This window comes from Hypanus sabinus, chromosome 4, assembly GCF_030144855.1.
Source record: "Hypanus sabinus isolate sHypSab1 chromosome 4, sHypSab1.hap1, whole genome shotgun sequence".
In the NCBI taxonomy this organism is placed as follows: Eukaryota; Metazoa; Chordata; class Chondrichthyes; order Myliobatiformes; family Dasyatidae; genus Hypanus; species Hypanus sabinus.
This window is the reverse complement of record NC_082709.1, coordinates 176328963-176356636: the sequence shown is the minus strand read 5'-3', so window position 1 is coordinate 176356636 and position 27674 is coordinate 176328963. Positions and strand designations below refer to the sequence as shown.

Genomic DNA, 27674 nt, shown 5'->3' with positions numbered 1-27674 from the left:
AGCTGGTCGGTAGGAGACTACTGAGACTGCTGGTGGTAGAGTTCGTCCTGCTGGTGGTAATTTTGTTCTTGCTGGTGTTGGACTTGCTCGTGCTGCTCTTGCTGACATGCCTGTTGCTGGTAGTAGTGCTCCTGCTGGTGGAGGTGCTGGTGCTGGTCCTGCTGGTGGAGGTGCTGGTGCTGGTCCTGCTGGTGGAGGTGCTGGTGCTGGTCCTGCTGGTGGAGGTGCTGATGTTGGTCCTGCTGGTGGAGGTGCTGATGTTGGTCCTGCTGGTGGAGGTGCTGGTGCTGGTCCTGCTGGTGGAGGTGCTGATGTTGGTCCTGCTGGTGTTGGTGCTGTTGGTGTCAGTGCTGGTGCTGCTCTTGTTGCTGGGATGGCTGGAATTGTTACTACTCTTGTTACTGCTGGCATTTGTGGTGACATTGTGTTGGCATTGCACCTGCCCCCTTGGGTGTTGGGGTTGGTCTTGCTGCTGCTGCTGAAGTTGGCTCTGCTCATAACCGGGTTGCTCTGGCTCCTTCTGCGCTTGCTTTCGTTTATATTAGCCTTGCGGTCCCTCCTCTTTGAATTGTCATCAATGTCGCTCTTGCTTGTGCTGAGGCTCATTTTGGTGCTGGTCTTGCTTCCCCTGGGGCTATTGGTGTTGGTCTCACTTGTACTGTGGCTGATGATGATGTCTGTCTTGCTCCTACTGGGATGGCTGTTGGTGTTAGTTTTGCTCCTACTGGAATGACTGTTGGTGTCAGTCTTGCTTGAGCTGTGAAGTCTACTGGGGATGAACCTCTTCCTGCTGAAGCTTGTGATGATGCTCATCCCGCTTTTGCTGAGACTGGATTTGATGTTGGATTTGCTTCAGCTGGGATTTTTGTCCACTGTGCTGGGATTGTCGCTCATGGTGGTCTTGCTCCTGCTGGGACTGTCATTCACAGTGGTTTTGCTCTTGCTGGGATGCTTGCTCAAGGTGGTTTTGGTTCTGCTGGGATGCTCGATCATGGTGGTTTTGGTTCTGCTGGGATACTCGTTCATGGTGGTTTTGGTTCTGCTGGGACGCTCGCTCATGGTTGTTTTGGTTCTGCTGGGACGCTCGCTCATGGTGGTTTTGGTTCTGCCGGGATGCTCGATCATGGTGGTTTTGATTCTGCTGGGATGCTCGATCATGGTGGTTTTGGTTCTGCTGGGATACTCGTTCATGGTGGTTTTGGTTCTGCTGGGACGCTCGCTCATGGTTGTTTTGGTTCTGCTGGGACGCTCGCTCATGGTGGTTTTGGTTCTGCTGGGACGCTCGCTCATGGTGGTTTTGGTTCTGCCGGGATGCTCGATCATGGTGGTTTTGATTCTGCTGGGTTGCTCGATCATGGTGGTTTTGATTCTGCTGGGATGCTCGATCATGGTGGTTTTGGTTCTGCCGGGATGCTTGCTCATGGTGGTTTTGGTTCTGCTGGGACACTTGCTCATGGTGGTTTTGGTTCTGCTGGGACACTTGCTCATGGTGGTTTTGGTTCTGTGGGGATGCTTGCTCATGGTGGTTTTGGTTCTGCTGGGATGCTCGATCATGGTGGTTTTGTTTCTGCTGGGACTGGTGCTGTTCCTGCTCTGGTCAGTTTTGGAGTTGGTTTTGCTCTTGATGGTGATGCTCCTTCCCCTTCTGGGGCAGATGTCGGTGTTGCCACTGGTTGTGCTTGCCCTGCCTCTTCTGCTGGCATCTCTGGAGCTTCTAGTGGAGCTGCTCCCGGTGCTGCTGTTTCTCTGACTGCTGCTGCTGGACCTTCTCCTGCTGGTTTTTCTCCCCCTCTCTCTCCTGCTCACACTGTCACTGCTGCTACTGCTGCTGAATCTCGTGCTGGCTTCGTTGCCAGTGCTGGTGTTCCTGGGATGAGCTCCACATCTGCTGGGATGGACTCTGCCTCTGCTGCTGACGCTGATTTTGCTGCTACTGGTGTTTCCCCTCAGAGAGTCTCTCCCACTGGTGCTAGGGTGGCCTTTGATCTGTCTCCTGGAGATGCTGCTGGAGCTGCTGGTGTTAAGGCGAGGCTGTTGCTTGTTCTGTTGCGATGGCAGCCACGAGTATTAAGATCGCCGGTGCTGGCAAAGGGATTTGTGCTAGAATGGCATCTACTGGGTCTGATGGAGGGACTGGTCCCGGGGCCGGTGAACGGACTGCGTTTGGTGAGATGTTCCCTGCCATTGCTGACAGTGGGCCTGGTGCCAGTATTGCACTTACCTGTATGGAGTCCGGTCATGCTGGCGGCTGGACTGGTGCCTATGTTGCATCTGCTGGGTGCTCTGCAGCTACGGCCACAGCTCCTACTGGTGCTGCTGGTTCTGCCAGGGCTGTTGGGCTTGCAAAAACAAAACATTGTGGAAGCTCAAGCAAATAGTGGGTCCTGTGGTTGGATTACAAAAACCTTGTCAATAATGAGGCAATAGGTCAGACAACAGTAATAATGCAGTAAGTCAAGTCAAGTCACCTTTTATTGTCATTTCGACCATAACTGCTGGTAGAGTACACAGTAAAAACGAGACAACATTTTTCAGGACCATGGTGCGACATGAAACAGTACAAACACTAGACTGAACTACGTAAAAACAATACAGAAAACCTACCCAGGACTGTATAAAGTGCACAATACAGTGCAGGCATTACAATAAATAATAAACAGGACAATAGGCACAGTAGAGGCGGTAAGTTGGTGTCAGTCCAGACTTGGGGAATGGAGGAGTCTGATGGCTTGGGGGAAGAAACTGTTACATAGTCTGGTCGTGAGAGCCCGAATGCTTAGAAGACTTTTCCCAGACGGCAAGAGGGAGAAGAGATTGTATGAGGGATGCGTGGAGTCCTTCATAATGCTGTTTGCTTTGCGGATGCAGCGTGTAGTGTAAATGTCTGTAATGGCAGGAAGAGAGACCCCAATGATCTTCTTAGCTGACCTCACTATCCGCTGCAGGGGATTGATCAGACAACAGTAATAATGCAGTAATCAGTAGGCTTAAGATGACTGGAAGAAAGGAAATGAGGGATGCAGGAGGCATTAGTGGTGGACCAATCAATTCGCAGAGAGAGAACTTCGCACAGATTGGGGAGAAGAATTTTAAAGAGGAGCATTTCACAGGGCTTGGTGCAGACCAATCAATTCGCGATCCATTAGCAGGAGCAAATAAAAGTAAAGCGGAGTTAAAGAAGAGCAGCCATTTTATGAGTGGACCAATGTAGGAGTGAGAACTTGAGGCTTTGGTGAGGAGGCATATGCAGAGTTCTCTGTCTTGAGGTTGAGCATCCCGAACACTTTTAATGGAAGATGAATCAGGGTGATAATGAGAGACGATGTAAGATCTAAGGAGCAGAATGTGAATCCAACTGGGAAAGCATTAGAATAGTAAAGAGAAAAAGTCACTGGTGGGAGTTGTCTATTGGCCACCGAATAATAACATTACAGTGGCACAGGCAATGACCAGAGAAATACCTGAGGCATGTAAAAATGGAACAGCAATTATCATGGGGGACTTTAACTTGCACACAGATTGGGCGAACCAAGTTGGTCGAGGCAGTCTTGAGGAGGACTTCAACGACTGCATCCATGATAGCTTTCTTGAGCAGCACATTACTGAACCTGCAAGGGAATGTGTTATCTTAGATCTGGTCCTGTGCAAAGAGACAGTAAAATTAGTAAGGGATCCTCTTGGAAAGAGTGATCACAGTATGATTGAATTCCTCATACAAATGGAGAGTGCAGTGGTTCAATCGAGAACCAGTGAATCATGCCTAATCAATGGAGACTACAATGGGATAAGGGAGGATTTGTCTAGTGTAGACTGGGAACACAGGCTTTATGGTGGGACAGTTGAGGAGCAGTAGAAGAGTTTCAAAGAGATTTTACATGGAACTCAACAAAAGTATATTCCAGTTAAAAGTGAAGACAGTAAAGGTGGGGAGAGCCAGCCTTGGATGACTAAGGAAATAAAAGAAGGCATAAAAAAACTAAAAGCTTGTGTGTACAAAGTCAGCAAGAGTGGTGGGAACGTGGAAGGTTAGGAAAACTTTAAAAAGCAACAAAGAACCACTAAGTGAGCAATAAAGAAAGGGAAGTGGATTATGAAAATAAACTGGCACAAAATACAAAAACAGATAGCATAAGTTTTTATAATTATATAAAGTGGAACAGGGTGGCTAAAGTGAATCTAGGTCCCTTGGAGGATAAGAAGGGGAAATTGATATTGGGTAGTAAGGAGATGACCAAGGCTTTGAATTTTGTGCCAGTATTCATGGTGGAGGACACATCCAACAACCCAAAGAGAGATGTTATGTATGTGATGGGAGGTGTGGATATTTATACAATAGCTGTCACTAAAGAGGTAGTGCTGAGCAAACTTGTGTTTTTAATGGAATGCATCCTAGGGTACTAAGAAAATAGAAGTTGTAGTAGAGGCTGTGGTAATAATTTACAAATGTTCTCTGGTCTCCAGGCAGGTCAGGGTAGATTGGAAGATGGCAAATGTCACACCACTGTTCAAAAAAATGATGTAGGCAAAAGGCAGGTAACTATACGCTAGCTAGTTTAACATCTGTAGTTGAGAAAATACTTGAAGCTATCATTAAAGAAGAATTAGTGAGGCATCCGAAAGAAATTGATCCATTAGGCAGACGCAGCATTGATTCAGCAAAGGCAGGTCCTGTTTGAGAAATTTACTGGAGTTCTTTGAGGATATAATGACTGCAGTGGATAGAGGGGAACAGATGGATGTAATTTACTTAGATTTCCAGAAGCTGTTCGATGAGGTGCTGCAAAAAAGGCTTATCCATAAAGTAAGGATGCATAGATTTGGAGGTGATGTATTAGCATGGATAGAGGATTAGTTAACTATTAGAAAGTAGAAAGTCAGGAGACATTGACTTTACTGTGGTTGGTAATCAGTGGTGGGCTGTGTGCCACAGGTCAATGTTGGTCTTGCAACTGTTCACAATATACATTAACGACCTGGAAGAGGAGACCGAATGTGGTGTATCGAAGTTTGCTCATGATACTAAATTGAGTGGAAAAGCAAATTGTGCAGAAGATACGGAGATTCTGCAGAGAGATATAGGTAGGTTAAGTGAATGGGCAAGCTCTGGCAGATGGAGTACAATGATGGCAAATGTGAGGATACTTTGGAAGGAAAAATGAAAGATCAGATTATTATTTAAATGGTTAAAAAAATTGCAGCATGTTGCTGTGCAGAGGGACTTGGGAGTGCTTGTGCAGGAATCACAAAAGGTTGGTTTGCAGGTTCAGCAGGCTATCAAGAAGGCAAATGAAATATTGGCCTTCATTGCTAGAGGGATTGAATTTAAGAGCAGAGAGGTTATGCTGCAACTATACAGGTACTGGTGAGGCTGCACGTGGAACACTGTGTGCAGTTCTGATCTCCTTCCTTGAGGAAGGATAGACTGGCTTTGGAGGCGGTGCAGAGGAGCTTCACCAGATTGATTCCAGGGATGAGGGGGTTAGACTATGATGAGAGATTGAGTTGCCTGGGACTGTACTCGCTGGAATTCAGAAGAATGAAAGGATATCATATAGAAACATATAAAATTATGAAAGGGATAGATAAGATAGGGTCAGGAAAGTTGTTTTCATTGGTAGGTGAGACTAGAACTAGGGGACATAGCCTCAAGATTTGGGGAAGTAGATTTAGGATGGAAAAGAGGAGGAACTGCTTTCCCCAGAGAGTGGTGAATCTGTGGAATTCTCTGTCCAATGAAGCAGTGGAAGCCAGCTCAGTAAACATATTTAAGACAAGGGTGGATAGATTTTTGCATAGTAGGGGAAGTAAGGGTTATGCGGAAAAGGCAGGTAGGTGGAGATGAGTCCATGGTCAGATCAGCCATGATCTTATTGAATGATGGAGCAGGCTCGAAGGGCCAGATGGCCGACTCCAGCTCCTATTTCTTATGCTCTTAGGCTGTCAGAGGTACTTTTTTTACACAGTGGTGGGTCCATGGAAAGCCCTGCCAGGGATGGTGGTAGAGGTAGATACATCAGGGGTATTTAAGAAACCCTTAGATAGGTACATGGATCATAGAAATTGGAGGGTTATGTGGGAAGGAAGGGTTGTATTGTTCTTTGAGTTGGTTAAAAGTTTGGTGTAACATTGTGGGTCAAAGGGCCTGTACTGTGCTGTAATGTTCTATGTTCCAGGTTCTAACACTGAAATATTTTGTACTGCCTTTCACAGAAGGATTTCTCAACCTGGTAAAATAGAGAAGAATGTGCTGGGTGCCTATAATGCACTGCCAGGGAGTTCTTCCAAGGAGAACCCTTTGGTGCAGGTGTTATCATGCACCCAAAGCCCTCGTATATCTCAGCAACACACACAAAATGCTAGTGGAACTCAGCAGGTCAAGCTGCATTTATGAAAAGGAATAAAAACGCTGTTGCTTCAGGCCAAGAAACTTCATCAGAGCTGGAAAGGAAGAGTAAGCTCTGATTTATGATCTTGACCCAAAACATTAACTATTATTCCTTTCCACAGATGTTGCCTGACCCAATGAGTTTCTCCATCATTTTGTGTTTGTTGCTCTGCATCTCCAGCATCTGCAGAATCGCTTGTGCTTTTGTGTACCTAGGTATTTGTGGCAAAGCACTTGGGAAGTGGTTGTCAGAATACCTAGGCGATTTACTGCAGCCCATTCTAAAAATAACACACCTTCAGCTCTATCGTGGAAGAACTACGTGTTTAGACAAATTAGTAACTTAGCATTCCCCTTTAACTCTTCGCAATTTTTATCGGTGCAACGACTCTGTCCATGACTGCAGGAGAGCTGGGGACACAGCTCAGTACATCACGAAAACCAGCCGTTCCCCCCCACAGGCTCTTCCTACGCTTCTCACTACCTCAGTAAAGCAGCTGAGTAATCAAAGTTTTAACCCAACCCCATCATTCTCTCTTTCCCCCTCTTCTATCAGACAGTAGACACAAAGCTTGAAAGCGCCAGGCTTAAGCACAGCTGCTAACCCATAGGGCAGTGAATGGTTGCCTCATACAATAAAGGGAACCTCTGATCTCACAATACACCTCATTGTGATTTTGCACCTTACTGTCTACCTGCACTGTACATTAACACTTTATTCTGCACTCTGTTAGTGTTTTACTTGATACTACCTCAATGGACCATTATTATGAATTGATCTGTAATAAACTGATTTACTAATTTACCAATTCCCTCTCTTTCAAGATTGCAGTGCACTTGTCAAGACCCTCATTTAACCTGCTACATCACGTCTTCATTGTAAACAGGTTCTCAGAGACAGTATTTGGAGGCCCTGCTGGAGGAGGTACAGAGAAGGAGGGTCCTGTGGGGCGGGGGCAGTGGGTCCATGTAAGGAAGCTCCTATCTCTTCCTACATCTATCCTGCTGTAATACGCTGTGCTCTGTCCTCCTTCCACTGCTCATCCAGATTGATGCGGCAGTTCAGCACACCAAGCACCAGGCAATACTTTGCCTCTCATAACTCCATAAGGTGAAGTAGTGGAGCACTTGGACTCTGTGTTAACTAAAATTGCCCAACAAGTTTCAGAATTCCTCCTCACAAAGAAAAGGGTCAATAAGTGCTGGTATTTATGTACATCCACATTTTATTCCATATCTGTACTTCATTTAGGGGTATTAAGGGTTATGGGGAAAAGGCAGGTAGGTGGAGGTAGGTCCATGGTCAGATCATATTGAATGGTGGGTTGGAGCAGGCTCAACAGGCCAGATGTCCTATTCCTGCTCCTATTTCCCATGTTCTTATGCTGTAACTTTATTTTTATATAATTCTGTATTCTATATGTGTGGTGAACTACATATACCTGTCTGGACATGCCCCCTGCTGACTGCTCCTGTGGCTCCTCCCACAGACCCCTGTATAAAGGCGATCAAGGCCTGAGCCCGGCCTCTCAGTCTCCAGGATGTAGTATGGTGGTCACTCACTGCTTGTTCCTTCTTTCAGTCAATAAAAGCCGATATCTCGCCTTATGTCTCAGAGTGAGTTATTGATGGTGCATCAATATGTTTGTTTAATGTTGTCAATTTTTGCTGCATGTAGCACCAATAGACCTCATCAATTTATAACTATGTAAATAAAGTTGATCAATCAATAAAGCTGATCAGTCTTTAAATGTAGCTTTGAAAATTGGCAATTTATTTCAATTTAGATCGTAGGAGAATGGGTATTAATATTGTGGTCACCAAAGAACGATGCAACTTCTTTAAAAAGCTCCGACATCGGTCCTTTCATAAGCTTTTGTGCACTTCCGAGAGGACCACAACCTTGTCATGGCTTGGAGGCTTGCATGCCTCAGTGACCTGGAGAGATATGCCGGCTGGGGTCAGGGCTTTATGCTTTGGCTCTTGGTAGGGGTCACCCATGCTAAAAAAGGTCAAAGAGGAGAGCCCAAACTAAGAGGGATCACTGGTGCTCCAGATTCAGGGGTTCAGCTCAGGGCTAACAACCCTGACTGGTCAAAGAAAGCTGCTACAGAAAAAAAGCAATGAAGGATCCTTCTACTACTGTGTGCAATGGTATATCTGAACCTCCAGCTGGGTATCAGCATGGCTGATAGCAGTGAAAACCGTGAGAGGAAGTTACTGACGGGACGAAGGAACCCCCTGAACACCACCAAGACTACAGTTGGACAGACAGACACGGAGAACCTTTATTACTGCACTAAACACCAGCAAACCTAATGGGCAGTAAGTAAGTAAGTTTTCATACAGCCAGTCCTGTAATTATTGGGCCAAAGAGATGTACAGCTCAGATACAGGCCCTTCATCCCATCATATCTGTATCAATCAGCAGGTCAGGGAGCAGATATGGAAATAACTAAATAGTCGATATTTTGGGCAAGACCCTTAATCTAGACCATTTCCATAGACGCTGCCTGACCTGCTAAGTTCCTCCAGCATTTTGTATACGTTTCTCTGGATTTCCAGCATCTGCAGAATCTCTTGTGTTTATCCTTATATTGCTTGATTGTCTATTTGTTTCCACCTAAATGCCTTTAAATATTTAAATGTCTTAATTGTTTATGAGCAGCTAGTGCATATCACAAGTTCTGGTTATGTGACAACTGACGGTAGGCAGGCAATCTCTGAAGAGTATTGGTGATGACTATGGTCACTCTTCTTGTAATGACATTGCCCAGAAGAAGGCAATGGCAAACCACTTCTGTAGAAAAATTTGCCAAGAACTTTCATGGTCATGGATAGATCATGATTGCCTGCATGGTACAACAGTACACATAACAAACAAACAAACCAACCCTATCAATGCCTCACATAATCTGATGTACTCTTATTGGGTCAACATTGAGCCTCCTTTGCTCCAGCCCACCCTATCTAGTCGCTCCCCATAACTAATGTCCTCCAGTTCTGACAACTCCTTGAGGAACTCCTCTGCACTCTCTCCAGGACAATTGCAATGTTTCTGCAGTATGACAACCAAAAGTGCACAGAGTATTCCAAGTTTAAGTCTTGCACAGTTCAACACCTTTGTCAAGAGGATGCCTTATACTGACTATGGTCCAATTAAAAACTTTTGGCTGCAAACTCCATTTTGGACACCTGGTAGGATCATTGACAAATGAGAGACATGAGAGATTGCAGATGCTGGAAATCTGCAATGTCGAGTAACGGTTTCCCTCAATAGATGCTGCTTGACCCGCTGAGACCTTGCAGCTCCTTTATGTGTCCTAATACAAATGCCTTTGAAGAGATTAATGAGCTAAGCTAAATGTTAATGACCTGGATATGTAAGTTGGCCCGGGACAAAGATCTCAATAAAGATAGCCTCTGAAGTTTTTCATCGTGACTTAAGATTACTTAGCAGGAAGAAAAGGTAAAGCACCCAAGCGAGTTGAAGTTACCAACTCACACTACAAGTCACATAATGTTCCTATTCATACATCTGGATCAATAATAGCCATAGCCAATTTATTGGAGTCTATCACTAAGTGGGTGACGGAGTGCTATTTTTACCCACCCCCTTGCTAAGTGTGACATCTCAAGTCAGTGACATCTAATGGCAGCTAGTCAATGCTGCATCAGCCATTATTTCCTCCTTTCTCTGACAGGCTGTCCAATTTGTGTGCCTAATTGGAAAGGCAACTGTCTTCCGTGTGCCCAGATGCATGGCTAAGGTCTATGTCTTCAAATATTTGCTGCTTTGTGTGACTTCTCCCAATCGACTTTTAGCAGAGATTGCATGAAAGAAATCAATGCAGCAGGTGTAAACATAAACAAAAGAAAACCATGTTTGTGCTTAAATTGAACTGAAGTTCGTTGGCGGACTCCTGCAGTACTCATGAACCTTTCCTTCCTACAGGTTCCTTTTCCCAGTTTACTTCTCAAATGTCTGTACAGAGTTTCAAATTTGCCAGGACTACCCAACTGGCATTCAAAGGCTGTCCAATGGACCACGACCAACCAGAGATTAGACCAGCAGATGTAAATAACATGACATTGCATAAGTAACCTTTGCTCACATTGTGCCTGTTCTAAGCTCTGAAATTAGTCCTTTCATTCCCCACATTCCTGTTATGTTTATGCCAATCCTTTTTGAAAGCTGCTATTGAACCAACTTTCACCAGACATTCAAGCAAAGCGTTTCTGATTATCATAATTCACTATATTAAACAAAAAATCCTCCAATTTTCTCCGCTTCTTTCGCCATTTACCATATGTAGTGGGCAATCTGATTACTGACCTCCCTATCAGTGTAATCTCCTTTCCTCTGAGTTGTGACAAGACAAGGTGCACTCAAAGTCCACCCTTATTAGACATGGTCCAGAGGTTCAGTTGTTGTTCAGACCAAACATCAGAATGGGGAAGAAATGTGATCTAAGTGACTTTGACAGTGGAATGATTGTTGGTGCCAGACGGGGTTGTTTGAGTATCTCCTGGGGTTTTCATGCACAACAGTCTCTAGAGTTACAGAGAATGCTGTGGAAAAAGAAAACATCCCCTGAGCAGCATTTCTGTGGATGAAAATGTCTTGTTAAAGAGCGAGGTCAATGGAGAATAGCCAGACTGATGTAACCTGTTAGGAAGCAGCAGTAACTCAAATAAACATGTATTACCACAGTGGTGTGCAGAAGAGCATCTCTGAATACACAACACATTGTGAAGTGGAGGGGCTCGTCAGCTGAAGATCACAAACGTACACTCAGTGGCCATTTTATTAGGTACAGGGGGTGCATAATAAATTGGCCACTTAGTAGGTGATCTGGTTTTTGACCTTCCTATCAGTGGAATCTCCTTTTCCTTAGGCAGGGTTTGTGACACACAATTCCGAGGTAGATTGCAGATAATTGTATAGTTCTACCAATTAAACTTGGAGGCTTCTTTACAGGAAGTGATTAATTTAATTAAAGATTAATTTGAAATGGGCTGGTTGGATAAAACTGGAGCCTACTCAGTAGTTATCTGGATGGAATATTCTGGAATTTCAGGGGAACCTGGCACAGACACTTCAGCCCACAAAGTTGTGTTGAAGTAACTAAACTAAGAACTAAAAGTCAACTAAACTAGTCCTTTCTTTCCGTACACTTTCATATCCCTCCATTCCTTGCATATTGATGTGACTTTCTAAGAGCTACTTAAATACCTCTGTCTTCACTATGATACCTGGCAGCATATTCCAGGCTCCAGAAACTCTCTGTGTAAAAGCTTGACTCAAGGATTTCCTTTGAACTTACTCCCTCTCAGCTTAAATGCAAAAACTACTGGCTGTCTGCTCTATCTGATCCTCATTTAATTTTGTAAACTTCTAGCAACTTCCCTCAGCCTCCTCTGCTCCAGAGAAAACAATCAAAGTTTGTCCAACCTCTCGTTACAGCACATTCCCTCTAGTCCAGACAGCGTCCTGGTAAACCTCTTCTGCACCTTGTCCAAGGGGCTCACATCCATCCAGAAATGAAAATTCTAGATGGAGCCTAAACAGATGTTGTAGTTTCTGTTTCCTCAGATCTTGAAAGACAGTTTTTGAATAAATTAATGTTATTTGCTGAACAATTAGCTGCTTACTTTGACACCTGATGTACCCTACACCACCTTATTGACCGGACCAATGTTGTCAACAGCAACTGTTTAATTTATTCAAAGTAAAGTTGTTATAAAAGAACGTATATGACATTACATACAATCCTGAGATTCATTTTCTTGCAGGCATTCCATGCAGAACCAAATATAATAGAATCAATGAAAAAATACTGACACACAAAAACTGAAAAGCAACCAATGTGCAAAGTAAAACAATCTGTACAAACACAAAAAAGCAACAATTAAAAATAATAAACAAATGTAAATAAATAATACTCTGAACATGAGTTGTAGAATCCTTAAAAGTCCATAGGTTGCAGAATCTGTTCAGTGCTGAGGTGAGTGAAGTTGTCCATGCTGGTTCAAGAGCCTGATCCCTTAGGGGTAATAACTGCTCCTGAACCTGATGGTGTGGGTCCTAAGACTCCTGTAACTCCTTCCCAATGGCAGCAGCAAGAACAGAGCATGGCTTTTAACATTCAGTAGTACAAGAAAATCATCACTATTCCTGTAGTCCATTCATGTACGGAAGTTCCTTATCCTGAATACTGAACATGTTTTTCATGAATTAGCTTGAATGCATATGTTGGAGAGTTATTTTGAAAAGGGCTTATCAAGAATCAACTTTATTCACCATATACCATATACACGTGTGAGGAATTTGGTGTGGAGTGTTGGTCAGGATGCAACAAAAAATTTCAGAAATTATAAAGGATCATATAAAAATAAAGTTAGAGGTTAAAGTGTGGATATGGAATAAAGTGTTTATGAAAATAGCGGCTCTTGGGTCCAATGCCATTGGAGCAGCTAAACAAAAAGTTCCTTGACATCTGGATGTTGAGTAATGTGTTGAGTACAAGCACTCAAGGGGCAACCAGGGAACTCTTGAGCAGTACAGTGGTACAGTGCCTACAGCAACTGCCTCACAGCACTGGGGGCCCAGGCTCAATCCTCACCTCGGGTGCTCAATGCAGTGTGCATGCTCTTTCTCACATCCCGAAGATGTGCAGCTCCATAGCAGAATTGACCCCTATGACTTGCAGACCTATAGAATGCAGCAGCGTGGCAACAGGCCCTCTGGCCCATCTCGTTCATGCTGAGCAAGTTGTCTAGACAAGAGGTAGACCCTGCAAGGAGCTGACGAAAATGGGGGAAGAATGGACCTGGGATCAATGAATAATTGGCATAAATGAGTTGTTGATGGAAGTAGAGACTTGGTGGGGCAAAGCCCATGAGATATAGGAACAGAAATAGGTGCATCAAGTCTGATCTGCCATTCTATCATGGCTGATTTATTGTACCTCTTTAACCTCATTTTCCTAACTTCTCACTGCAGCCTTTGACACCCTTTCTGATCAAGGGCCCATCAATCTCTTCTTTAAATATACCCAATAACTTGCCTTCCACAGCCACATGTGGCAATAAATTTCACAGATTCACCACCTTCTGGCTAAAGAAATTCCTCTGCATCTCTATTGTAAAAGGACGTGTACAATGTCCTGGGTATGTTACTCAAAATGGCCTCTTTGGTTTGTTACAAGTAGGAATGTTTCTTTGTCGGATAAGTGTTTCTCTAGCCGTTGTTTCACTTTAGAATGGCTGATATGGTAATTGTATTCATTTGTTAATCAATGGGGAATGTCATTGTGTCTTGTGATGCTGGGAACTTGGGGGAGGGGTTTTCACGGGTTTTTGGGGAGAGGCCGAGGAAGAGACTGAAGAAGGTGGACGTGTGCTGGACTGCTCGTAAGACCACCGGGGTGGTCCCAGGTGCGACGGCCGGATGGGTCGATTGGTTCGTTGATTGAGCTCCAACGAGTGCACTAAACAGACTGAACTTTGATAAGTGGCGCCTTTTGTTTTTTCCTTGTGTATATATATTGTATTGCTTACTACTCTTTTTAATTTTAGTAAACTCTTTAAAGTGTATTTCATAACGGTATTTGTTGTGGATTTGATACTGTTGGCGGGCTCGAGGAGTAAACTCGATTCTCACAGCACCTGCGTGTACGGGAGGTGGGTTGGAGAGTGGCTGGATCCCCTTTTTCCCCTAGACATATACCAGCCTGTTGGGTAAGGGTTACAGACGTCTTTCTATTCTGAGGCTGTACGCTTTGGTCCTAGACTAACACTCTATAGGAAACATCAACATCCTGTCCACGCCCATTCTACCTTGGCTCTTTAATATTCAATAGTTTTCAATGAGGTCCCCCCAAACTTCTAAAGCCCAGTGAGTACAGTCCCAAAGCCTTGGCTGTCTCCAAGCTGTGGGTGCATGGCCGCATAGTAACTGAAATGCTCCCACGCACATAGCCTATGTTGCTGCACAGCTGGATTGGATACAACCAGTAAAAGATATTGTGTACAGTTCTGGTCACCGAATTAGAGGAAAGATATCAACAAAATAGAGAGAGTACAGAGAAGATTTACTGGAGTATTACCTGGGTTTCAGCACCTAAGTTACAGGGAAAGGTTGAACAAGTTAGGTCTTTATTCTTTGGAGTGTAGAAGATTGAGGGGGGACTTGATAGAGGTATTTAAAATAATGAGGAGGATAGATAGAGTTGACATGGATAGGCTTTTTCCATTGAGAGTAGGGGAGATTCAAACAAGAGGACATGATTTGAGAGTTAGGGGCAAAAGTTTAAGGGTAACACGAGGGGGAATTTCTTTACTCAGAGAGTGGTAGCTGTGTGGAATGAGCTTCCAGTAGAAGTGGTAGAGGCAGGTTCAGTATTGTCGTTTAAAGTAAAATTGGACAGGTATATGGACAGGAAAGGAATGGAGGGTTATGGGCTGAGTGCGGGCCAGTGGGACTAGGTGAGTGTAAGCGTCAGCACGGACTAGAAGGGATGAGATGGCCTGTTTCCATGCTGTAATTGTTATATGGTTATATTACAAAATGTGTCAAGTTTTCTTTGCTGTACTATATTTCATTATACCCTTCAATTAATTAATAAAATCAGAAGTATGTGATTCTTCAGATTTCATTCTAAATGTTAATGGAATGCATATCACAATAAACAAACATTTAAAGTGCCACACAGTATTCAGGCTGTGTAAAAATTTCTAGCCACGGCAATGGTTGGTCTGTGCACCTGTAAAAAATATTAAGAGGGAACATTGCCTAGATCTATCAAACAATCAAACGCTCCTGTCTCTGTGCTGTATACTTCTATGACTATGATTCCTCTTTCCCTGTCAGAAATTTGAAATTCTAGCAAATGAATTTTTCACTTTGGATTCCATTGACCCCACCTATTCACGCCCAAGGGTTACGTGCTGTTATGTCATGTTTAAAGTTAGAGAAGATTCAATGTTCAATCTCCGAATCTAGTCAAGACTTTCAACCATTGTGGGGACCTTTTCTGAATTATTTTCAAAACCTTTGATTTGCTGCTAAAGCACAGATAATGACTAATATTTTTTCCTATTTTTCATTACTAATCAGCTTTGGTCTTGGTAGTGGGTTAGATTTTTTTATATAATAAAATTACTATATTTCTATGTTACAAATTAATTAATCTGTATGAATATAGGGTAAGGAGTCTTGATATGTGATTTAGTATAATGTATTGATATATATCTTTTTCTTGTACTCTTGTATTCTTATATGTAAATTAACAAAAATATTGGAAAAAAGATTCCATTGGAGGGAATAATACTAACAGGTTGTCATTGACATGTTACAATTGCTGAATTAAGTCAGAAGTAGGCTCTCATCAGTGGTCTCACTTTTTCCTGTTGTGGACTAGTTACAGTGAATAGTCAACAATCCAACATTGTTGGGTCATGCATCTGCCAGGCTGACAGCACTGGACAACAATTTTTTTCAAACTTGCTGCTTCCTCAATTTTTTTTTATTTATGATCGAATGCTTGAAGCTCAACAAAAAATATAATTTCAGACTATTTATATTGCAGATGAACTTGGAAAACAAGAAATAAACTTTTTTTGAATATAATGCATTTAATTGCATAATAGTGCTGACACTTTGCAATAGTTCAACTAGGCTAAAAATGTTTAGTTGATGATTTTTGTTTGTACTCAGTGTCTAAGGCTACTTGCTTAAGTGTCCAACAATAATCAGACAGCACTTATGGATTTGTTGCCCTGATACCACTTCTCAATACCCTGATGAAAACTTTCACCATGCTCGTCAGTGACTGCGCCAAGATTTGAAGGGAAAAGCCTAAGTGGAAATGAAGAATATAAATCTTCAGTGACATGTTGCACTTCAAGGTTTTGTATGCCTGAAGCATGTTGTCAACCAGCTGCACATAGCTTGGTGCTCTATAGTTGCCAAGAAAATTTTCAGCGACACCCTTGAATGCCTTCCACGCAATTTTGTCCAGTCCTACTAGAAGTTCTTTGAATTGCCTTTCATTGATAACCTGTTTGAGATTAACCTCTATCATGGTGCGAGGGAAAACCCTTGGAGAGCAGAATTGCATACCTTCCTCTAGTTTGAAATATACGTCTTCACAGCTCTCTCGATTCTGTTACATCATTGAAAAAAAAACAGATTGGTTAAGCCTGATTTGCCACTGCCTCCCCTTTATGAATCCCTCTGTCTGAGTCACTGCTAATTGTGTTTAGCTTGTCAGTCATTTTTAATGACTCTGACTGCAAATATCAAGCACTGTTTGACAGCTGAAGGAAGAGAGGAATATAGTATGTAATAAGATATTTAAGGTGATAAGAGGCATAGACCAAGTGCACACTGTTGTATAATTAATATTTAAGTAATGTTTGAATAATCTTGTATATATATTGGTCTATTAAGCATTTCTGTTTGTTTAGTTAATTATGGGTCATATGTAAAAATTTGTTAATCGCATGCGTCATCACACCAGCCCTTGATATGTGTGCGTCTCACTCAAAGTAAAATCGAACCCATATTTCAGACTCTGTATCATCCTTTGAGTTAGTTTAATGTTTTGAAGTTACAAAACATAACACACAGCCAGAGATTGTTCCCCAGATCAGAAATGGTTAACACAAGTGTGGTGGTGGGGGGGGGCATAGTTTTCAGGTGATCGAAGAAAGTATAGGGGCGATGACAGAAATAAGTTTTTTTTACACAAGGAGTTGTGGGTTCGTGGAAAGCCCTGCCAATGGTGATGCTAGAGGCAGATACATTAGGGACATTTAAGAAACTCTTAGACAGGCATATGGATAATAGAAAAATTGAGGGCTATATAGGAGAGAAGAGGTAGATTTTTTTTAAATTTTTTTATTGAATTTTCAAAAAGGTTCCAGAAAGAAAAAAAATTGTCAACCCTCCCGCCTCCCCTTAACCCCTCCCCTCAAACATATCCCTATAGAAAAAAAAAGAAAAAAAGAAAGAAAAAAGAAAGAAAGAATGCCTGGATATCGGAAGGTCCCCACATGCTCCATGGAGTTTATAATAGCTTTAATATGTATATTTAATTCTTTCCCCAGATAACCAATAATTTTATCTTCAGAGCACCTATATATTTAATCCTATATTTTGCAAATAAGGGTGCCAAATTTTCAGAAATATTTCATATCTCTTAAATTATAAGTAATTTTTTAAGTGGAAAGCAGCTAAAAATTTCATTCTTCTAATGATCTATACTTAAGTATGAATCCCATTTCCAAGTAACTGCAATAGCCTTTTGGCTCCTGCCAATGTAATTTTTATGAATTCTTTCTGATATTTATTCAATTTGAATTTCGATTTTATCCCTTCAATATCGCCTAGTAAAAATAATGTTGGATTATGTGGAAGTTGTATTCCAATAATTTGTTCCAGTAAAACTCTTAAATTTGTCCAAAAAGGTTGAATTTTAAAACAAGACCAAGTAGAGTGTAAAAAAGTACCAATTTCTTGATTACATCGAAAACATTGATCAGATAAATTTGAGTTTAATCTATTTATTTTTTGTGGTGTAATATATATAGTTGATGTAAAAAGTTATATTGTACTAATCTTAGTTGAATATTTATTGTATTTGTCATACCGTCAAGACATAATCTTGATCAACTTGTTTCATCAATTTTAATATTCAAATCAGTTTCCCATTTTTGTCTTGACTTATGAATTCCTTGTTTAATTGCCTGTTTTTGAATCAAATTATACATAACAGAAATAATTTTTTAAATTTTTCCATTATGAATTAAAGTTTCTATTTCATTAGGTTTCGACAATAACATTGTTTGACCCAGTTTATCTCTTAAATAAGCCCTTAATTGGAAATAACAGAAAAAAGTGTTATTTGATATTTTATATTTATTCTTTAATTGGTCAAATGACATTAATCAGAATCAGAATCAGACTTTAATCGCCAAGTACCTGTGCACATACAAGGAATTTACTTCTGGCAGATGTTGTCTCTCTGCTCACAACAATAATAATGATAAATATAAATGAAAATATAGATTATACATACAAGTAGTGCAATCCAAGAAATAGTTAGCCAACAGTTAACCGGCAGTTAACTGTTCAGCAAAGTGACCGCAGTAGGGAAAAAACTTCTCCAGTGCCTATTAGTCTTAGTCTGGAGGGATCTGAAGCGCCTACCAGACGGAAGCAGTTCAAACAGTCCGTGCGCAGGATGGAAGGAGTCCTTTATGATGTTCCCCACCCTCTTCTTCAACCTGGAAGAGTATAGGTCCACAATAGAGGGCAGGGAGGTTCCAATGATGCGCTCCTTCAAAACAGTCTCCTATAAACCAGTTATATAAAAGTTGATTATCCATTGTAAACGGGATAAGTTTATTTTGAATTAAAGGTCTCTTTGCTAATAAAGATTTCTTTATCTCATCATCAACATTTATCTTATTCCATAAATCAATCAAATGTTTTAATATAGGAGATTCTTTCTTTTCCCGTATTCATTTAGATTCCCATTTATATGCAAAATCTTCTGGTATATTTTCTCCTATTTTATCTAATTCTATTCTAATCCATGCCGGTTTATTTTCATCAAAAAAAGATGCAATAAGTCTAAGTTGATTTGCTTTGTAATAATTCTTAAAATTTGGTCATTGTAACCCTCCTAGGTCAAATTTCCACATCAATTTCTCCAACGATATTCTTGACATCTTATCTTTCCAAAGGAATTTCCTCACACATTTATTTAACTCTTGATAAAACTTCTGCGATAATTGTATTGGTAGTGTTTGGAATAAATATTGTAATCTAGGGGATATATTCATTTTTACAGCATTGACTCCACCTATTAATGTTATTGGTAACATCATCCATTTATCAAGATCCTCTAGAATTTTTTTTCAATAATGGCAAATAATTTAATTTATATAAATTCCTTATATCATTATCCACTCTTATACCTAAATACTTTATACCATTTGTCAGCCATCTAAATTGAGTTATTAATCAACATTGACTATAATTTCCTTTAGTAAGGGGTAAAATTTCACTTTTATCCCAATTTATTTTGTACCCTGATATTTTCCCATATTTTTCCAACCTAGAAGATAATTTACGCAACGAATGCAATGGGCTAGTTAGATAAATCAGAACATCATCAGCAAATAAGTTAATCTTATATTCCTCCTGATTAGCTCTGGAGCCCATAATATCTGAATCAGTTCTAATTAATTCAGCTAATGGTTCTATCGCCAACACAAATAAAGCAGGTGATAATGGACAGCCTTGTCTAGTTGACCTTGTTAACTGAAATGATGTTGAAATTTGGCCATTTGTCACCACTTTAGCTTTGGGGTTAGTATTTAAGGTTTTAATCCATTTTATAAAAGATACTCCTAATCCATATTTTTCCAATACCATAAGTAAAAAATCCCATTCCAATCTATCAAATGTTTTTTCTGCATCCAAAGCAACTGCCACACTCATTTCTTCCCTCTTTTGTGCCCAATGAATTATGCTAAGTAATCGAGTTACATTATCTGCCGATTGTCTATTTTTAATAAATCCTGTTTGGTCCATGTGTATTAATTTTGGTAAGTATTTAGATAATCTATTAGATAAGATCTTTGCTATTATTTTATAGTCTGTGTTCAACAAAGAAATAGGTCTATATGATGTTGACTTTAAAAGATCTGTTTTTTTGGCAATACTATTAAAATAGCTGTCAAAAAAGATTCTGGAAGTTTATACGTTCTTTCCGCTTGGTGTATTAGCTCCATAAAAGGAGGAATTAATAAATCTTTAAACTTTTTGTAAAATTCAGGCAGAAAACCATCTCCTCCTGGAGATTTATTACTTTGAAGTGATTCTAGAGCTTCTTCGGCCTTCTTCGAAATGTAAAAGGCATATCTAATCCCTTCTGTTCTTCCGAATTCAATTTTGGAAGAGTTATTTGTGATAAAAGCCTTTCTATCTCAACACTATCATTTTGTGATTCTGATTGACACAGTTCAGAATAAAAAAAATTATAAGTTTCATTGATTTCTAAAGGTTTATAAGTAATTTTATTTACAATTGTTCTAATTGCATTTATCGTTTTGGAAGCCTGGTCTGTTTTTAACTGCCAAGCAAGAATCTTGTGTGATCTTTCACCTAGTTCATAATATCTCTGTTTAGTTCTCATAATTGCTTTTTTCTGTTTGGTATGTCTGAAGTGTATTATATTGTAACTTCTTGTTAACAAGTTGTCTTTGTTTTTCTTCTGTCATATATCTTTGAGATTCTTTTTCTAATTTTGTGATCTCTTTTTCCAATTGATCTAGTTCTACCATCTATTACCTCTTAATTTTGGAAGTATAACTTCTTATCTGGCCTATCAAATATGCCTTCATTGTTTCCCATAACATAAATTTATCATCAACTGAATGTGAGTTTGTATCTGAAAAAAAAAACTGTATTTGTTTTTTCATAAAATCACAAAAATCTTGACGTTTTAATAATATTGAATTAATTCTCCATCCGTAAATCGATTCCTCCTTATCAATCATTATCATTGTCATTATCAAGGGGGAATGATCTCACAATATTCTTGCTTTATATTCCATATTTTTCACTCTGTATTGAATATTCGCTGATAGTAGGAAAAAATCTATCCTTGAATAAGTTTTATGTCTATTTGAATAAAATGAATAATCTCTTTCTCTTGAGTTAATTCTTCCCCATATATCAATCAAATTTAAATCTTTCATCAATGATAAAGTTAATTTTGCTACTTTTGATTTTGTAACAACCTTTGTTGACCTATCTAAAACTGGGTCTAGACAAAAGTTAAAGTCTCCACCTATTAATATTTTATCATGTGCATCAGCTAAATTCAAAAAAGCCTCTTGTATAAATTTTACATCATTTTCATTTGGTGCATAAATATTCATAAGAGTCCATAGTTCTGAAAAGATTTGACAATGTATAATTACATATCTTCCCACAGAATCAATTAATACATTTTGTATTTTAATTGGTAAAGTTTTGTTGGCCAAAATTGCAACTCCCCTCACTTTTGAATTAAATGAAGCTGCTATAACATTTCTGACTCAGTCTCTCTTCAATTTCTGATGTTCTGTCTCTGTTAAATGTGTTTCTTGTATAAAAGCTATATCTATTTTCATTTTCTTAATGTATGTTAAAATTCGTTTTTCTTTTCACCGGTCCATTAAGCCCATTAACATTAAAACTTTAAAAATTCAGTAAATTAGTCATTATTTTTAACGGGGTTACTCCAGTCTATAATAATACATAATCTTTCAACTCTCATAGTACCTTGGGGAATTATTTTTAAATTCTCCATGTTGCTATTTGTCTCCCCTCCGACCATCCAGGCAAAGAAAGAAAGATAAAAGAAAAATAGATTATAAAAAAAAAACAAAAAAACCCCTGCTAATGTTGTGAATGAAAAAAATACATTACCCCCCTCCGTTGTGTGGGTCATGGCAAACGCCATAATTACACATGTGAATCCCATAACGATCGATCTGAGGTTCCCCCAGCTCCCCCGTAACATAAAAAAGTATATACAAGAGAGAAAAAAATAATATCACTACTCTCGATTAATATTTCTCAAATTTTTACCTTTCTCCCCTGTATCATATAATTAAAAGTATATTTAAATATTCTTCTGTCCTTAATGTCCATCAATTCACTTCACTGTCCCCATCTTTATCTTTAATCTGTTTCACTTTTAAATCTTTACTGTGTCTAGCGAATATTTGGGAGTTCTTGTGCAAACTCCTCTGCATCCCGATGATCAGTAAAAAAATCTTCTTTTTCCGTCATCTAAAAAAATGATCAGTGTTGCCGGGTGGCGCAATATAAATTTATAACCCTTTTCCCATAAAACTTTTCTCGCTGGATTAAATTCCTTCTTTCTCTTCAAAAGGTCATAACTTGTATCAGGAAAGAAAAGAACTGCTTTCCCTTCTATCATCAGTGGCCCATTTCTCTTTCTGGCATGTTGGGCAGCCGCCTTCAGGATCTTTTCTTTATCTTGATATCTTAAGCATTTTATCAAGATTAGTCGTGGGTTTTGATCAGGTTGAGGTTTTGGTCTTAAAGCTCTGTGGACCCTTTCGATTTCAATCAACTCGGTTCCCTCTTCCATTTCCAAATTTTCCGGGTCCATTTTTGAAAAATGTTATTGGATCCTCTCCCTCTATCCCTTCTTTAAGGCCAACAATTTTAATATTATTTTGTCTACTAAAATTTTCAAGCACGTCTATTTTTTCCAACAGTCGTTTTCTTTCTGATGTCCAGGCAAGAATATTATCTTCCATTTTATTCACTCTATCAATTGTGTCTCCCGTTATTTCTTTCAGCTTTTTAACTTTCTTGTCCATTTTCTCCTGTTTTTTTCACCATTTTATCAAACATAGTCTTCATATTTTTAATATCTTCTTTTATATTTTACTGTTTTTAATTCTTTTAATTCATGCATTATTTGCGCCAAAACTTCATTTATGTCTCCAGTATATCTTCCACCTCTAACCTCTTCCTGTTGTTCTTCTTTTACCTCCTCATCTTCATTTGTATGTTCCAGCGAATCCGAATCCACCTCAGGTTCATTTTCACTTCCACTTTCAATCGTAGCTGGGATTTGTGGTTCAAATTGCTCATGATTGCGCATGCTCTTTCCTTCGCGCATGCGCTGTTCCTGTTGTTTCTTCTTGGAGACTGTTGATGTTGCCGCAGATTCCTGTTCTGTATCGCAAGAGGTGACATGCACTTGAATCCAAGGCTTCTTCATGGTGGCCGGGCCTGCTTGTACAGTCTTCAAAGAAGTAGTTTTCTTCTTTGTCTGTTTAGGAAAATCCTGAGTAGCTTAGACGTAGTTTTTAGAAAATATTTACTAACTTTTCTTCACTTAAACATTAATTTATTAGTTGTTTTTTTTAAATAAACGGGAGAGCTGGATTTCCACGCCTTGATCCTACGTCATCACATGACGTCCCCCTTCCAGAAGAGGTAGATTGATCTTAGAGTAGATTAATGGGTCAGCACAACATTGTGGGCTGAATGGCCTGTACTGTTCTATAGTCTATGCTCCTTGTAATTGGCCATCTTGCTGTCCTCCTCTTTTAGCTGTTACATATTCAGGCAACAATAAATATACGAGTTTGGCAAGGGTTTTTATAACAAACAACACATTTATTAAACACTGAAAACAAACTCCCCAAAAGTAAACAAACACTAACGTAACCGGAAATCAGCTGCTGTGCAGCAGCTTAAACAGTTCTTAAAGTGATGCAGCTCAAACAGTTCTTAAAGTGGTGTTGCAAAAACAGTTCTTTTAAGTAGGATTGCCACAAGTTCAAAATGCTCACGGTCCATTTAAGGGAGAGACTTTTTAAGACTATTTAAATTCTCTTTCACGTCGTTTTGCTTCGATCCCCGACGTCGAACTTTTCCCACGAAGAATTTACGAAACGAAACAGCTTAAAGGCACTGACCTTTCCTTTATCACACTGTCCTCAATCTTCTGCTATCCCGCAGAGATTAACATGAGAACAGTCAACGAATTCCTTCCGAATAAGGATTAAACAAGGTCAAACCCGTTTCACCGTCGAAAATCGATTCTCCTCGATCTTTAATTCCCAAACTCCAATCTTCACTCTCCACTGATTCTCAATTAGCAGTATTGCAAAGAAACTGCTGGCAATGACCTTTTAAACTTTAGGCATTAGATAAAAACTTCATCCTTCAACTAAACTGCATCATCACATTAAATCACGCAGTGGCATGAAGTCAACATGGCAAATCCAGCCACGAACTGCACACCCTCACAGGGTGGGGTCTTCCTTTTATACCCTGTGAAAAAAAAAACCTGCCACTGGCGGGAAAATGACATCACTCCACCATCACAAGACCATTACCTCAAGTCCAGTATAGCTTCAACCCCAGTCATGTGACAAGGGTACCACTGTCATGTCACGAGTACGTAACATAGCCAACAAGGTACCTTATTCAGATGCTGAGAATTACCTCTCCACTGCCAGCTATTCCCCTGCCCCCTCTATTGCTGTGACTTTAACTGTGAATTTCACCTACGGAATAAAAGATTTAGCACCTCTGCCATGTTCTTTTTGATCCTTGAATTTTTGGCCTCACTCCTCCTCATGCAACCCTTAAATTCTTTGATGGCCACAGAAGTATTCGCGTATTCCCTTTAATATTAGCCAGGGATCTGCTCTCTTATTCTCCCCTTGCCTTTCCTACTTGTTCTATAATTGATTTGGTTCATGCTCAGAATGACATCTGCCGCACATTGCCTGTTTGACTTGGCCTCGCCAGCCTGGGCCCTCTGGGATTAGTTGTCCGATCGGACACCAGTGAGCATTGGCATCAGAGGAATTTGCAGCGCAGGAATGCCCCATGATCCGAATACCAGCCGCAAATGACTTTGGGTCAGTCTGCCAACCGATCTCCTGCTCTATCACCCTGAGAACACGAGTAAAGCAGATGGGTCTTTACGAGCTTCATCAGTCTCCATTAATGCTACCAGCTTTTTAAATCCATGTGTATTTAATTTCCTGGATTTTAATTCCCCAGCTGTCAACTGAACTTACATCTCTAGATCATTATACCTTGTCTCGTAATAGTAGCTCAGTAACTTAACTGCTGCTCGCCTCCACCTTGTCGTGTTTAGGCTATTATTAATGAGCTGCTGCAGCAAGCTTAATGGGCAATGGATGTAAAAATCCAGTGATGGAGGATTTAAATTTGCATGCATGGATCATTACCTCAAGACAAAAGGGATCTGATGGAAGGCCATTGATCTCAAACATCAACTCATTCATAAACGCAAGGGATTTTGCAGATGCTGGAAATCCAGAGCAAAACACACAAAATGTATTTAGAGACATAGTGTGAAACAGGCCCTTCTGGCCCAATGAGCCACACTATTCAGTAACCCACCTTTTAAACCCTAGCCTAATTACAAGACAATTTACCATGACCAAATGACCTTCTAACCAGTACGGCTTTGGACTCAAGGGGAACCCAGGGGACACAAAGGAAACCCACACAAAATCCTCTTACAGAGGACACCGGAATTGAACTTCGGACACCGACACCCCAAGCTGTAATAGCTTCACGCTAACTGTTACACTGTCATGGCACCCTGAAAATGGTGGAAGAACTTAGTAGGTCAGGCAGCACCTCTACAGGAAAATAAGCAGTTGATGTTTTGGGGCGAAACCATTCATCAAAATTAGAAAGGAAGGGAGAAGCAGCCAGAATAAGAATGTGAAGGGAGGGGAAGGCATACAGGCTGGTAGGTGATAGGTGAGACCAGGTGAGGTGGGAATTTGGGTAGGTAGGGGAAGTGGCAAGAAGTGAGAAGTCTGGCAGTGATTGGTGGAAGATGTAAAGGGCTGAAGGACAGGAACCTGATAGGAGAGGAGAATGGATCATGGGAGAAAGTGAAGGAGGAGGGACACCAAGAGGAGGTGATGGATAGGAGAAGACATGAGGAGAAGAAGGGAGCCAGGAGTGGAAAAAGAGAGAAGCAGTAAGTTGGTGGGTGGGGGGGGGGATTACTGGAAGCCTGTATTGTGCTGTAGGTTTTCCATGTTTCTATGAATTGATGTTCCTCTACAGGTGGAAGAAGAAATTGATGATTATCTCTATCTCTCTCTCTCCAGTTCCAGTGAAATAGTCACTCACCTGAGCTGCATATAAAATCATCATTCAGGTCCGTCACATATGTCAGTGCACTCCTCGTTCCCGTGCCAGTACATAGAGTGCAACACATTGAATGAGCAGGCACCTCTAACCTTTACTTCACACTGGGTCCTAGGGTATTCAAACTGGAATTGAAACTTGTTTATTAATGTCACACGTTCCAAGATACAGTGAAAGGCTTGCTTTGCATAGTGTTCCTACAGATCAGATCATTCCACAGTGCATTGAGTTAAAGCAATAACAGAATGCAGAATAAAGTGTAACAGCCACAGAGAAAGTCAGGTGCAGGTGAGCAATAAGGTTCAAGGTCATAATGAGGTGGATTGTAATGGCAAGAGTATTGTACAAGGGAACCAATCAAAGGCTTTGTAACAATGGGATAGAAGCTGACCTCGTGCCTGGTGGTAAGGTTTCAGATTTTTGAATCTTCTGTCTGATATGAGGTGAAAGGAGAGGATGTCCTGAATTCATAGCCCCAAGGTAAATGCAATCATGGACTGGTGCTTCTAGCACTTCCTCCTTGGTCTGCTTGGGAAAGATATTTTTTTTAATGTTATTTTAATTGATATTGCTGTTCTAATAAAAGTACATGTTTTATTTGTATTTATTATTATCTTTTTAAATTTTCATTTCCATAATGCATTTTAACCATAGACTTCAAGAAACAGACCCTTCAACTAATTGAGGTGGCACGGTAGCCTGTTGGTTAGCAGAATGCTTTGCAGTACCAGCAACCCTGGTTCAATTCCCACTGCTGCCTGTAAGGAGTTTGTACCTCTCCCTGTGATTGTGTGGGGGTCCTCCGGGTGCTCCGGTTTCCTCCCACATTCCAAAGATGTACCAGGTCATAACTGTTAACTGGTCATAGTAAATTGTCCCATGATTAGACTGGGATTAAGTTAGGGGTTGTTCAGTGGCGAGGCTCAAGGGGCCAGAAGGTTCTATTCCGCACTGTATGTCAATAAAAAAAATTTTAAATCCCTACACTTCCATTTTCAACAGCAGCCATTGACAACCATGAGAACAACCTTTCCTTCAGTGTCAATAAAACAAAAGAGCTGGCCGTTGACTTTAGAAATGGGGCAGTGCACATGCTCCTGTGAATGTCAGTGGTGTTGAGGTCGAGAAGTTCGACAGCTTCATGTTCCCAGGTGTGAAAATCACCAACAGCTTGTCCTGGACACAGCCAAAAAAAGCTCACCAACACTTATACTTCTTCTAAATGCTAAAGAAATTTGTCATGTCCCCATCGACCTTCACGAATTTTTATCGATGCACTATAGAAAGTATTCTATCTGGGTGCATAATGGCTTGGTAAGGCAACTGCTCTGCATGTGACGATAGAAAAACTGAAGCAACTTTTAGACACAGCTCAGCACATAATGAAAACTAGCCAATCCTCTATGTCTATATTTCTTATTGCCTCAATAAAATGAGCAGAATAATCTAAGACCTCACCCACACTGGACATTCTCTCTTCTCCCATCAGGCAGAAGATACAAAAGCCTGCAGCACGTACCACAAGGC

General features: G+C 40.5%; 1 protein-coding gene across 1 annotated transcript; it reads right to left on the bottom strand.

The window, feature by feature from the left end:
• Positions 1–852: 852 nt before the first annotated feature.
• Positions 853–23211, bottom strand: LOC132392190 (serine-rich adhesin for platelets-like). Its single transcript, XM_059966035.1, has 2 exons — positions 22954–23211; positions 853–2043 (listed from the first exon to the last, which is right to left on the bottom strand). Exons 1-2 carry the CDS (start codon positions 23209–23211, stop codon positions 853–855), a joined length of 1449 nt encoding a protein of 482 aa, XP_059822018.1.
• Positions 23212–27674: the final 4463 nt, after the last annotated feature.

Coding starts and splice junctions, on each gene's coding strand:
- LOC132392190 (XM_059966035.1), bottom strand. CDS start 23,211: ATGAAGAAGCCTTGGATTCAAGTGCATGTCACCTCTTGCGATACAGAA. Junction 2,044..22,953: donor AAGAAGAACAACAGGAAGAG/GTTAGAGGTGGA, acceptor CCATCGCAACAG/AACAAGCAACAGCCTCGCCT.